The sequence below is a fragment of the Cynoglossus semilaevis genome, chromosome 1 (assembly GCF_000523025.1).
Source record: "Cynoglossus semilaevis isolate Cse_v1.0 chromosome 1, Cse_v1.0, whole genome shotgun sequence".
Classification (NCBI taxonomy): domain Eukaryota; kingdom Metazoa; phylum Chordata; class Actinopteri; order Pleuronectiformes; family Cynoglossidae; genus Cynoglossus; species Cynoglossus semilaevis.
In genome coordinates, this window is record NC_024307.1 from 20,850,256 (window position 1) to 20,863,682 (window position 13,427).

General features: G+C 38.1%; 2 protein-coding genes across 3 annotated transcripts; one reads left to right on the forward strand and one right to left on the reverse strand.

The window, feature by feature from the left end:
• The first annotated feature begins 3,210 nt into the window (after positions 1-3,210).
• Positions 3,211-9,055, forward strand: LOC103384925 (E3 ubiquitin-protein ligase TRIM39-like). Of its 2 annotated transcripts, XM_008318629.2 has the most exons (8): positions 3,211-3,659; positions 5,343-5,932; positions 6,420-6,515; positions 6,950-7,183; positions 7,265-7,412; positions 7,532-7,558; positions 7,710-7,885; positions 8,344-9,055. In XM_008318629.2, exons 2-8 carry the CDS (start codon positions 5,363-5,365, stop codon positions 8,713-8,715), a joined length of 1,623 nt encoding a protein of 540 aa, XP_008316851.1. In that variant the 5' UTR covers positions 3,211-3,659; positions 5,343-5,362; the 3' UTR covers positions 8,716-9,055. The 2 variants fall into 2 exon arrangements, with proteins under 2 accessions (XP_008316851.1, XP_024918630.1); XM_025062862.1 differs by lacking the exon at positions 3,211-3,659 and having other exon boundaries at positions 3,675-5,932.
• A 1,352-nt stretch (positions 9,056-10,407) lies between these two features.
• On the reverse strand, positions 10,408-12,946 carry vbp1 (von Hippel-Lindau binding protein 1). The gene is made up of 6 exons (XM_008318046.3): positions 12,799-12,946; positions 12,037-12,161; positions 11,834-11,900; positions 11,654-11,752; positions 11,322-11,460; positions 10,408-11,019 (listed from the first exon to the last, which is right to left on the reverse strand). Exons 1-6 carry the CDS (start codon positions 12,877-12,879, stop codon positions 10,943-10,945), a joined length of 588 nt encoding a protein of 195 aa, XP_008316268.1. The 5' UTR covers positions 12,880-12,946; the 3' UTR covers positions 10,408-10,942.
• Positions 12,947-13,427: the final 481 nt, after the last annotated feature.

The following is a 13,427-nucleotide window of genomic DNA, read 5'->3' on the forward strand; positions in this document are numbered from 1 at the left end:
TGAGTTGTGTAGTGCATGAAATGACTTCCCACAAGCCATCCTTGAAAGCCGTGCACAACAGTGGCACTCTTCTCATATGAGGCGGTTGAGGAGTGGCCCAGTTCCTAAAATAATACTCATTTCCACTGTACCAGTTTGGTCTACGAAAAGACCAATGCCACCTATAGGGATAGTCTTTCAGGCCTAGCCACAGGTCGCCTTTATAGTCACTTCCAGCAGCAGCAATCAGCCGCTCCATGTGGTCTTTGCTCTGCACCATGGCCAAATCGGAGTACATGGTTCTGCAGTACTTTTTGGCATCAAACCACGTCCTTGGTTCTTTAATGAGGCTGTAATGATGGAGGCATGAGCACAGTCCTGCAAGAGGAACAGATTGGTTTTGCCATTTTGCATTGTCAGGAGATTTCTGCTTTAATAATAATAATAATAATAATAATAATAATAATAATAATAATAATAATAGATTCTGTTTGTATAACACCTTTCAAGATACCCAAGGTGTTTTACATTTAAAAATCCATTAAACAAAACATAGATAATATACACAGTAACACTGCATATATAATTAACGAAAGACAGAAAGATCCAAAACGCAGCAGAAACTCCATAATCCCTTGAAGAACTACATTAGTTACAGCCTGTGCTCTAAACATCCAGGCAGCATACATATAATAATACTTTAATATAGATAGTTAACATATTTTGCGCTACACTCCAAAATATGTAAAAAGGGTTCTCAATCTTGGGGGGGGTGGGGGGGGGGTGTAGTACTCAACATAGTCATATTAAAAAAGGGGGTCCTGCAGAAAAAGTTTGACAACCACTGCGTTGGAGTAGGAAGTAGAGTACTCTGCACACTCAGCAGCTAATGGGGAATAAACCGCTGACTCCTCAGCTTATGCAAAAACACCTAATAAACTCTTCCACCGTTATTGGGAGTTGCTGACCCCGGCAGAAAGTCTGCAGAAGCTACTGCGATACGTTGCAAATGGCTCTGAAAAATAGCTAGCTGCAGGTGTGGTCTGCAGATCCCATCAATGGGTTTAAGCTGCGGCTGTGAAAATGTATTAACTTGTCGACTATCGCGCTTTGTCACACTTTAAAAACGCCAACACTGACCTGATAGAAGTAGGATTTGTAATGAAACCGCAGTAACACCTGCGGATGAACAAACAAATTGCACAATGAATAATTAACAATTACTTCATTGCAACACCTGTTGGAGAGTAAAAAAAGTCAATGCACTCAGCAGTTCTTTCTTCTGTCCCACTGCTCACCTGATTCCAATCCAGTTGTTGACATATTGAGGGTTTTGAAGTTTTCTCATCCAAGTCTTCACTGTCTTCTTCGTCCCATCTACACTAATTTGAACCCTTTGCTATGCAAACTCATGACGTAACAATGTCCCTTCTCCGTGTTTACCTCAAGTATCAACTTTACATTTCCAATGCAAAATGTGTAATTTTAATAAACCAGCTCAGTGCTGCCGTCTGATTTTTTTCCTTTTTTCTGGTGTCATAAAAGTGCGTTGATGATGGAGGGATGAAAACTATGGCAAAAACCTTGGAGTTCAAATACAACCCTGTTCATTTAGGGCAGTGGTAGCTAAAATTACTTGATAAATAAAGATAAAGAGATTGATCCATAAAAACATGCATTAGATGAGTAACATATTCTTTTTCGGTTCTGCATTGTTACTGTAAAGGCAAAACTGAACTACATTGAAGGTTAACATCAAAATTCTAGTTAAATGTGTTAAATTAGGTAGAATGTCTAAGAGAGTTTAAATTACATCAAAATAAATTATTTAAGTGTTGTCGGGTAATAGATAATTAGCAACAAACAGCAAAAAGCAAAAACTTAGGTAGCAACAAACAGCAAAAAGCAAAAACTTCAAGTTTCAAAAGTTCAACTAAAAAATTTAAATAAAAAGCTATGGAGACAGAAACCTGTAGTACCTGAAGGTTAGTCTATTATACTTTTGCTAAACTATATAAACATGTGGTAAGGTAATGTTACATCACACAGATGGGTTCGTGAGAAAAATAAAAATAAAACACGGAAGAGAAAATGTAATAACGTTAAAGCAAGAGGCCATGGGTGGTTAGGAAAATGTTTCCCGAAACACATGCAAAAAGGAAAATGTCGAAACACATGCAAAAAGGCTGGGATGCAAACGCTATACTAACTCCAGGTGAAGTGAATAAAATATCCTGTTTGTTTTTTTTAACATTTGTGGAACCAGGAAGTCCCTGAAATTAGAGATGGAGACAGAACCAAAACAACAGAATTCATAAGAGTGAATGTCTTTACAGTTATATGAGACAGCCGTTGTCACAGCTGAAACGCCAGCTGCTGATTTATTAACTGTATTCAAAGAATGGGTGGTGGAGGTTTAAAGACAACAAATCAACCGTTTCACTAGAGGGAGTTTGCAGTTTACTTTGGCTGATGTTCAGCTATTTCTTTAGCTTACAGTGATGCTATTTTCAGGCTGACCTACATGATCAATTGGCTTGTGGAAAATAGTCTACAATGATGTCTAGGTTAAGAGTCAGTAATTTAGGGGACATCTTTTACTGATCTTCAGTAGATTAATGCTGGAGCTTGAGTTATTTTCAAAATGTACACATTTATCAGAATAACTTTTTTCTTTGTCTAAGCTAGGTTAATTTTTTAGCTTACAACATAACAGTTATTTATAAAACAAATATTCTGATTATTTTGGTACAATGTTTTAGTTGTGGTAAGATTTTTTTAATTTGTTTTCCTTTTACTGTTTTGAGGTTTTGGGCTAGGTTTCAACTAACTTTAAGCTAACTTTTAACTTTATCTTTCCCCCTTCATTTGGCTATGTCAGATTCAAAATCAGAATATTTTTTATTATAATTTTTTATTAATTTATTATGATGTTATATTTACACGTAGAAGGAATTAGACTTGGTATGGTGGTACATTATAAAATAATAAGTTACAAGAGTTTTGTCTATCTTTTGCCAACATTTACCTAATATTAAACAAATTTTTAACAGAGTAATTGTAATTTTGTCTGTTTTTGGACAAAGATTTCACTTTTCTCTCATTTGTAGTTATATTTATTACTTTTAACTTTTGCGTATTTATTCAATAAAAAAGGAAAGCGTGTGTAATTATAATAAACTATATTTAGTTTGTGCACCCGGTGTGTTGCCAAAGTGGCAGGTTGATGAACATGATCCGCAGCATTCCTCCTCTGTTAACTTTAGATGCAGGTGTGGCAAAAATGATCAGGCGTGGAAATGTTAGGAGCCTCCACGACACACCCGTGAAGTAAATAGTCATTTTCTGTGTGTGCACTGTTTTTACACAAACACATCATCTCACGCTCCACGGACACACACTCGTATGCCATATCATGTAATCATGAACAGGACTACTGGCACTGTAACAAGCAGCTTGCTGTGGTGCAAACACTGCCATTTCCATAATATCAGGTTAAGTGAAATATAGAGACAAAGAGACTCACTCTTGGTTTGAGGAGTGAGGGAGGGCCGAGCTGATGAATAACTGTGTTGACTCGACCTCTTTTTTTCTTTCGTTTCACTGAGCTGCTGTTGTAATGCATTCATAACTCATCCACTTGAACCCAAGCGGAGAGTGTGAGCGTGTCAGCAGCAACTGTAAGTACAGGAAAACTTGCAATAACAGGTTAATATTTATTAAAATGCAAAGCTGTGTAAAATTTGACATGTGGACTTTTACAACACTCCTATACAGTAAATAATACAAATTACATGAAAAAAATGTACAGCGAACCACAGCTTTATGTTGCTAATGTTGCTAATGTTCCTAAACATATCATGTAACAGGTTGTTTCAGCAATTATACTTTTTTTTACGACTAGGCTCACAAGGCTAGTCTTATTGGTTCTTATGTTTCTTACCCGTGTATTGCTTCTGCAGTAATAATTAGGTCAAAGTCTGAAATGTTAATCCTTTGCTATGTGTTTCTGCTTAACATCTTGATTACAGCTTGTGCTGACATGAGAATGTTTCTTCTTTAACTGCCTAAATAGTACACTGCACACAGAAGTTGTTTAGCTTATCTTATCTTGGGTCATAAAGCTAGTTGTGCAGTAAAAGAAAAGTGAGTCTTTAAGGAATATCTTGTCAGCTTAGCCCTCTTTAGCCTACTATAATATAAATGCCAAGGAGCTGTACTGTACACATGTAGTTCCAATCTGGTGTGAATTACGATATGCTAGCAACGCTAATTATACAGCTAAATTAGCTGTAGCTACTAGCCAGTTTGCTAGCCTAATAAAAATAAGCATGTTAAATAAGTATGCCCCAGTTGCTGTGGTCAACAAACAATGTTAGCTTTTAAAAATGGTGGCAGTCCTACTACTTTATATAGTCCTACTCTGCTGCTCATCTTAGCAGACATAGCCTAATGTGTCATATGCGTCATAAAACAATTGTACTAGTTAATTATTTAAGTCTATTTAAGCATATATAGCTATATAATGAATTAAACCTTGTTCCTTAGCATAGCTTAGCTTATTTTAGTTTTCCTATTCCCGTAAAGCTAATCCATGGGTGAATTTGGTCTCACCCCACCAGTAAATGTATTTTTCTTGTGTTAGCACATAAAGCTATCCAGCATCCAATGGTCAGTTAGCGTAGCTTATTGAAACCTTTACAGTGAAAATGCAGAACCAACCACTGTATCTCAGTAAAGGCAATGTACAGTGAAACGTTAGCTGTGCTCTACTGTTCACTCCAAACCAATGACATAGATTACATTTACTTTGCCCATGTGTTTTCTTAATCAACAAGTTACAAATTAAATTTTATGAAGCATAAATATAGAACTACTTTTATTTTTATCCTCTGTTAATCCATTTTTTTAATGTAGTGCTAGTGTAAGTGTGGCTTGTGGGTGTGTAGTGTGTACTTAGTCAGTTACACACCAAACAGTGCAAAGTCTAAGTGTTAAAATAAACATCTGACATTTGTTTTATGATGACATATAAATGTAATTCACCATGGTTGTACTTTGAGATAATCAAGTTCAACCAACAACATTTCATTAGAGTTGTCATATTTTTTAAGCAATTTTAACAACAAATTTTTAATAGAAGGCATTTAAAGTAAGGAGATTGTATTTGCAAGGAGACAGAATCGAAAGTATATCACTTTAAGGGTAGCCATAAAACTTGGAGTAGGGTTTCAGGAAGTTGCAATATTTCTTCTTAGCCAGGGGTAAGCTAAGCAGAAGGCAAAAAGAGTTAGCTTAAAACCACCCATTAGACAGTTTCTACTGTTAAGTGTTCACTTTATCATTTTTCTACTGTTCTGCAGGTAATAATTCATTGACGAACATGTTATCAGAAAAGCAGTTCCAGTGCTCCATCTGTAAACAAGTGTTCAGTGAACCAGTCACGATACCATGTGGACACAACTTCTGCCATGCCTGCATCCAGGAGACGTGGGACTGTGATGAGCTTTGTCAGTGTCCTACCTGTGAACGGTCCTTCAGCCCTCGACCAGAGCTGAGCATCAACACAGCCTTCAAAGAGCTGGCGGATACATTTAAAAATATGATTGTGTGCACGTCTGCGACGCCGTTGTCTTCAGCCCAACCTGGGGAGGTGGTGTGTGATGTTTGCGCCACCACGTCCACCCAGGTCAGGGCCCTGAAGTCCTGTCTGGTGTGTCTGACCTCGTACTGCGATGCCCACCTGGAGCCTCACCGGAAAGTGTCCACCTTGAAGCAGCACAGGCTGCTTGAGCCGGTGAAGAACCTGCAAGACAGGATGTGTAAGAAACACGACAAGTTGCTGGAGATGTTCTGCAGAGATGAGCAGAGCTGTATATGCCGGTTCTGCATGGAGACTGAGCACAAAGACCACCAGGCCGTCACGATAGAGGTTGAAAGTGAGCAGAGGAAGGTGGGAAAAGGTGTTAGGAAGTTGCTCCCTTACTTTCCTAACCCATACTTGGTTTAGTTGTTTTGTTGAACACAACCCTGATATACTCACAGGAATTTAAGAAAAAACACACGGCCTTTGTCTAAAGCGCTGAGTCCTTCTTTTAAAGGTTTCATGGCCATCTGCTGCCTCCTAGTGGGAGAGAATCTAATTGATCTGCCCGTCACTAGTGCATTGACGTACTAAGGCAAATTATTTGTAGTAAATAAAGTTTTGAGAGCAATTAAATGAAACTGGATTGTTTTCCATGGTTCACTGCTGAAACTTTAAACCGTTTTCAAACATCGAAATTAGGCAAATGCAAGTCTTAATGCATTTCCTACTAATATTTTTAGAGTTTTTAGTTTAGACCTAACTAAAAAATGGTAAGAAGGAGAGCTTGGCTATTCAGTCATCTTGGGAATGCCAATGGCTGTCAGGCCACACTACATTTTATGATCTGTTGTAGATCCAGATGATGCAGACAGAGGATGTTTTCCAAAGGATGACCCAGGAAAGACTGAACAAAATTGACGAGATCAAAAGCTATCTGAAGCTCAGCATGGTGAGTAGTATGAAACCACTAATGGAAGCTTCATAAGGTCAGCAGCATAGCCAGCTCTATGGGTAGGCCACCTTGACCAGGCATGCTGTGGCTGGATGTTTTTGTTCCAACTAATCAAGAGCACACAGTCCAACCAATCAGCTGTCTGAAGTCTGTATTAGTGGTTTGAATGTGTGAAGTCAGGTGTGCTGCTGCTTGGTTGGAACAAAAACCTGCAGCCACAGCAGCTCTTTGAGGAACAGTTTGTCCACCCCTGACCAAGACAGTCAATTCAGGCACCATCTGCTGGTGAGCAAAGCTGTAACTCCTCTCTGTCAGGTAGGTCGTGTCTGTCATTAGCAGAGCTATCCATGTTCCAAAGTGATGGTGTCCTACGTGTCTCTGATGACTGTCTCTTGGTCCGGTCAAAGACAACTTTCTGACTCTTCCTGCAGGTGAATGCCGACAGAGAAAAGAGAGACAGTGATCGTCTCTTCACATCTCTGATCCGCTGCGTCCAAGAAAGACAAAGTGACATCATCACAGAGATTGAGGACAAGCAGAAGGCAGAGGAGAGGAGGGCAGCAGAGGTCATTGATATGCTAGAGGAGGAGATCAAGGAGCTGAAGAAGCGAAATGGAGAGCTGCAGGAGCTAAAGAACACTGAAGACCATCTGCACCTCCTACAGGTGACCTTAAAGGGTTCTTTTTGGTTTTGGTTTGATAGAAAAAAGAAATTAAAACTAACTTCTTCTTTTTCAAAAACACAGAAGCTGCCATTGCTTACCTCCCCTCTACCTTCAAGAAAGTGGACGGAGATCACTGTCCACACTGAGCTCTGTGTGGGGACAGTTAGGAAAGCATTGTCCAAGGTGGACATCACATTAAAGAATGAGCTGGACAGCCTCAAGAAAGAAGGTAAAGTTTAAGGGGTTTTATCTGCAAAAAACACCACAAGCTTCTGGATGTGTCACGCAGAGTAAAAGAAAACAGTTAAAACTACATAACAGTGGTTCTCATTGTTCTTTTGTTGACAGAGATGAAGAAGATGCAGAAATATGCTGGTAAACTGACATTTACATTTATATGAACACTTTTAAGCAAACAATGCTATTTTATATATAAAACTTAACTCACATCACAAGGTTTGCCCATGTATAACATCAGTCGTTTGACGTCATCTCACCTCAAACTCTCTGTGTCTCATCAACTCAGTGGACATAGTGTTAGATCCCGACACTGCACATCCGAACATCGTCCTGTCTGCTGATGGGAAGCAGGCTGGTCGTGCTGAGCTACTGCACATTGTGCCTGACATTCCCCAACGATTTGACCCTGTCATCTGTGTCCTGGCCAAGACAGGCTTCCTGTGTGGGAGGTTCTACTTCCAGGTCAGTTGTTTTTTTCTTAAATAGGTATAATCACAACATAAAACTGAATCTAGAACAGATTTTAATACTAGAAATTAAGTAATAAGAATTTCTTTATTTTTATAGTAATTAGTAATAGTGATTTGCTAATCTAGCTCATGAACCAGTAACAATAAAATAAGAAATGAAAACAATATTTAAACTCAAAACAAAAAACAACAACCATCAAGTATCAGGTATATTTTAGAGCAATCTCCTGGAGAACAGCAATTGTGGTACAATGTATTTTCACTGTAATTAGCTGATAGCTTAACTCTGCTACTACCTGTTACAAGCTACATCAACTTGAGTGCCTCAAACTCAGCAGTGTGTTAGAAATGAAGGGACTACAGTTTGAGACAAAGCTGTGGTCTCCTCAAAGACTCCTTGTGTAAATATGATCCTGTTGGTTTTATAAATATTTTTGACTCATTAACCAGGTCGCTGTGGGGACAAAGACCTTCTGGGACCTGGGTGTAGTCAAAGAGTCTGTCAACAGAAAAGGCATGATCACATCCAAGCCAGAGAACGGCTACTGGACGGTGCGCCTGAGGGACGGGGAAGAGTATCGGGCTCTGGACTCGCCCTCTGTCCTCCTGGCTCTAAAGGAGAAGCCTCTGACTGTCGGGGTGTATGTGGACTATGAGGAGGGCGTGGTGTCTTTCTTCAATGTTGAAAAACAGTCTCATATTTACAGCTTTACCAGCTGTTTGTTCTCAGAGAGAATCTTTCCATTTTTCAGCCCAGGTGTTTCTGACGAAGGGAAGAACATGGCACCGTTGGTGGTTACAGCAGTCAACCCTGAGTCTTAGACTTCTGATGTGTCTACAGAAACTTAGGTTTTATGAGTGATTAAAAAAATCAGTTAGCCTGATAATAATATGAAGAACATGTTATTAAGTAAGTTATTTTAAAAAATCTGTATTATTTATGCAAACCTTGCTCCTTTAGGATCATAGCATTTATGGTAGACTAGAGGTTCTACTGGTAAAAAGAAAATGAAGACCAAAGTGGCTCACCTATCCATGTTCTAAAGCAGTGCTTCTAGAACTTTTTCTACTCTGTACCACCTGAGAAAACCTTGATCTCTCTGAGTACCACCATGATGACCAACATTAGAATATAGCAGCAGAGGCCTTCACTGTTAGCTTCCACCACAGGAGAGATGTTTAGAAATGTTTATAAAGATGTTTATGTCTAAATGTTGTATTAATTGTGCATGGTATGTTGCAGATTTATTCAATTGAAAATGTAAATGTGAAAATATTATAATAATTTCCCCCACGTACCACTAGAGAGCGCACACGTACCACCAGTGGTACACATACCACAGTTTGAGAACCAGTTTTAAAGCTATCACAGAACTGCTTTTTTTGTTTGCACAGAAAGCTACTTCTACAAAACTCCAAATGTGTTACTGCTTAGGCTACAGTAAAGACACAGCAACACACGATGGCATCTTTCTTATATCTCCTTATATACCACTTAGATTATTTAAATAAAATTAATATAATGCTCTCCAGTTGCAAAAATACAGACCAAATAGGCCTTGAACCTATCTTAAGGCTAATCTTACCTTATATGTGTTTCTCTATAATGCTTTTGATCTATTATCCGTAACTATCTTTATTTCCAATGTCTTTTACAACACAAGTCATTTAAGATTTAAAATTAATTTTATTCTAAATCTGTGTCCAATTTCTTTTAGCTTCGGGACTTTTTGGCTAGATATCTTCCTGTCGTTTTTTGTTACCTTTCCACTGCTCCCTCCAAAAATCACTTCATTTTGTTTAAGCACATGAGCATTTTTGGTTCTTCATTGTTTTTTGTATTGTTTTGGGAAAGGGTTTCTGTCAGATTTGTGTGTGTGTGTTTTTGTGTTGATCAAATTGACAGAACATTTTAGTGATAGCTGTAAGATAAAAAACTAAAGAACATCTCAGCCACTGACAACAGCTTTAATGTGATGCACAGCATCTGTTCAGTTGTGCAGTCAGATATCAGGGGCTCCGTTTGTCTATTGCTATTTTGAACAAAGCTTTTCACATTTGCAAATAAAATCTGAACTTCTTCTCTAGCAAGCGTGCACTGTCTCTTTGTAGTTTCATGGACATTTGCTAAGGAAAGCGCCAGACATCTGCTTTGACTAGATGCTGTCACAGCATACAGGTTTTTTAAATTGCAAAATCAAAAGAAATTAGACAACGCAGTCGCTGCCAAATCCCAAAGTCAGACACATATATTTTGATATGTAATGATTTATGGTTAATTATTTCATTGAAAACTTTTTTACAATGCCAAAGAATAGTTTGGTTGGAATTTTTACGCACTATGAAACTGCTAAAATGAGGTGGCTCGACAGGTGCCTCAACTACAAAGGGGAGCTGCAAGAAAAGTTGGGAAGTTTGAGGGCTAGCGTTGGGTTTTATTCTGTATTCTTATAATTTAATTTTATTTGGAAATTATAAAAACATTTTAAAGACAACAAAAGGATAACAGTTTCATAATTTTGCCCAATAAAAAAATCTTTAATGTTTTATGACGATGTATGAGACAAAAAGACTTGGAAATGGAGAGGATGATATGCAGATGTTTTGTCCTGTAAATTTCTGCCCTTTGATCCAAGAAAAGAGAAAAACCAAATCAAGTAACAGAAACAATGACGGAAGAACTTCTTTCTCTCCTTGCTTAGGTTTTGGTAGTTTTACTTCAAAAAATACTTTAAAAAGTAACAAAGTGGCAGACAACAGTGATATTGGAGCTTTTGGAGGACATTTTTTTTAAAAGAAAAAGAACTAAAAGAACAAAAACCATGATTCATGCACTTGATTTTATCCTGTTTCACTTAGGGCAACTGCAAACAACAGAACAGAGTGAAATCAAACAGCACCACAGCTTTCATATACGTTTTTAAACCTGCTGTCTTTGTTCCAAGCTACTCAGGTGAGGATACATGATTTTGGGAGACAGATTTTATTTTCTTTATTTTTTAAAGACTAGAGAGAAGAAGATTAGCTGCAGGGAAGATATACGTGTATACTAAGACATTTCCGTGGATTTCAGGAGATTTTCTTTGCTGCGTCTTTTTACGTCCCAGTTGTAGACTCGTGCCATGTCTGTAATTGATAAGCTGAGGAACAACAGCAGGGAAACGTGCAACAGTTTTTCCACATTGACTAATTTTTTTTTTAATCACAAATTAAAGCTGGAAACAAACCTGTATTTGTCAATTGCTTGTATGCTTATCTACTCAGCCTGTGATAAAAAGTACTTTATTTGTCCCATTAGGTACATTTTAATGATATAAGTGCTTACTGTACATACCCCAACATATGCTTCTCAAACAGGATCCTTTGAAGTCTCTGCTATAAAGCAACTGTATTTGTCCACTGTGCTGAATTAGAATTTAAAAGGATACTGACTTCGATGGTGGTGAACTGGTCTCGCAGGAAATCCAGATCCTCCATAAGTGTCTCTAAATTGCGAGAAGCTGTTGAGAGGTTCTTCTCAAGCAACGCCTGGGCTTCATCAATGTCGTACTCTAACATAACATTAGCCTTTGGACAGAAAAACCAAGTGGCACCATTGAAAGAACATTGATAGCCAAAAAGTGACCAATTATATATAAATTATTAGCTTTTGATTGAAAATCATGAAATAGTGATCACTGAACAAATACATAGATTTTTTTTTTTTGAATACTTAGTACCAGTTATTGAATAATCCACCACAGATGGGTGCTTAGCTTACCCCTAACCATAGACAGACTTTGTCTGTAGGGGGCACTGTGGCGTGGCAGTAAACATTGTCAGCCAACAGGAAGTGTGTCTCCATGGGTTCTGTGGTGTCCTATACATGGAAAATTATCCAGTGTTAAACATTTGTCAAAGATTAAAAAAGAATCTACAAGAAAATCTTTAGAAATTATACCTTTTTCTTCTGCATGTGTCGAAGGATTTCTAGCGTCTGGGTGATTTGTGGGATCTGATTTTTCAACCTAAAATGTAAAAGAGCAACTAGGTCAAAAAAAAAGGTATGGATGGTTGTACTAAGCTGTTTTGACAACAATCCACAAAAATCCCTAATACTGTTGAGAGAATATGATTGAAGAAAAAAAAAAATCTTTATGGTACCTGAGTTTCTTTTGTGACAGGTTGAGTTCCATGTACTTATATTTCTGGTACTGTTCGTCGAGCTTCCTCAGCACTGCATCGGCTGTCTCATTGCCAGGTTGCTTCATGAAAGTGTCAACATCCTCCTGAAATAGAATAACAAAAAAATTAAACCACAACGGGTGGGCTAGAACCGAATTTGCAAATACACTGCTGTGAACATCATATTCTTTATTTTTACTGCACAAAAACATTAATAACTGAACAAAAACGAATTGTGGTTATTGACCATGCTGATGGGTGAATGATTTGACAAGTACACATTTTAAAAACAAAAGTTGATTTACTAAAACAATTTTTTACTTATTATTTATGCGTTACGATAACCCCTATTACAAATAGTTCGGTATCATGATGACATGGTTTTAATTTTCAGCAAATCAATATTAATAATTTCATTCAAGCTTAAGTTATATAAACCATTGCTTGTTTTAGTTTAACCGTTGATGGTAAATCTGCTTCTATTGTTGTTTCAAAACAAAATAATATATGATGAAATGTATAAGTTAAAATGAGCCGCAGCTGCTGCAGCAATTGTCTGTCATGTCCATAGATGGAGTCGAGCAGCCGCCCAGTCCATCTCACACACCGAGATTACCAGTTAGCTCAAAGCTAACATGACTCGACCCGCAAATCCGTCGCACCCGGCCATGGCGTCAGTTAACCGGCTAAATTTCTATAATGAGCACCGTCACGCGCTGAGGAGAGTAGACTTAAACGAACCACAAACGCTGCTTCGGGGATTCCGAGGTGTTTTTTCCTGTTCGCCTGAGCGGCGTTGCTGTTGTCTATGGTCGCCGCCATCTTGAAGAAAGAGGCTGCTCCTTCCTTCTTCAGGAACACATTCCGAGCGTCTAAAGAAAGGAAAAGGCCTCTGCTGCCTCTAACGTCCGCAGACTGCAACTGCATCCGGGACATTCAACATGGTATGACTCACTGCTGTTGTTCCTTGCATTATAGGTTGACCGAGTTGAAGTAAAATTAAGTCACAGTTAGGCTAAATTAATATGACTTAATTTGGTGTTTTATTACTAGTAATAGTCACTTGTTTGGGTGGGTTCTTAAAAAGATTATAGTACTGTATTCCCAGCCAATATTCTCTTTAATGGCCAGTAGGGGGCAACATCATCACTTTGAATCACCTGTAAAAATACAGGCGTCACTTTTCGGGGCACTCCATTGTGTTTGCTGGGTTTCAATATAACACTAGTTTAGTTTCAGAAACCACCATAATACAAGAAATGTAAACTTTAGGCTTTTTTGCTTCAAACGTAGTGTCAGTAAATCAGTAGCTGTCCTCGTGATGGGTTAGCAGATTTTTATTAGCTACAGTTTATGCATTTTTGTGCCTT

Excerpts from the sequence above, each read along its gene's own strand:
- LOC103384925 (XM_008318629.2), top strand. The coding sequence starts at position 5,363 with ATGTTATCAGAAAAGCAGTTCCAGTGCTCCATCTGTAAACAAGTGTTC. Across the intron at positions 7,413-7,531 it reads GGACAGCCTCAAGAAAGAAG|AGATGAAGAAGATGCAGAAA; the intron begins GTAAAGTTTAAG and ends TTTTGTTGACAG. Across the intron at positions 7,886-8,343 it reads GTGGGAGGTTCTACTTCCAG|GTCGCTGTGGGGACAAAGAC; the intron begins GTCAGTTGTTTT and ends CTCATTAACCAG.
- vbp1 (XM_008318046.3), bottom strand. The coding sequence starts at position 12,879 with ATGGCGGCGACCATAGACAACAGCAACGCCGCTCAGGCGAACAGGAAA. Across the intron at positions 11,901-12,036 it reads CTGTCACAAAAGAAACTCAG|GTTGAAAAATCAGATCCCAC; the intron begins GTACCATAAAGA and ends TTTACATTTTAG. Across the intron at positions 11,461-11,653 it reads AAGTCTGTCTATGGTTAGGG|GCTAATGTTATGTTAGAGTA; the intron begins GTAAGCTAAGCA and ends TTCTGTCCAAAG.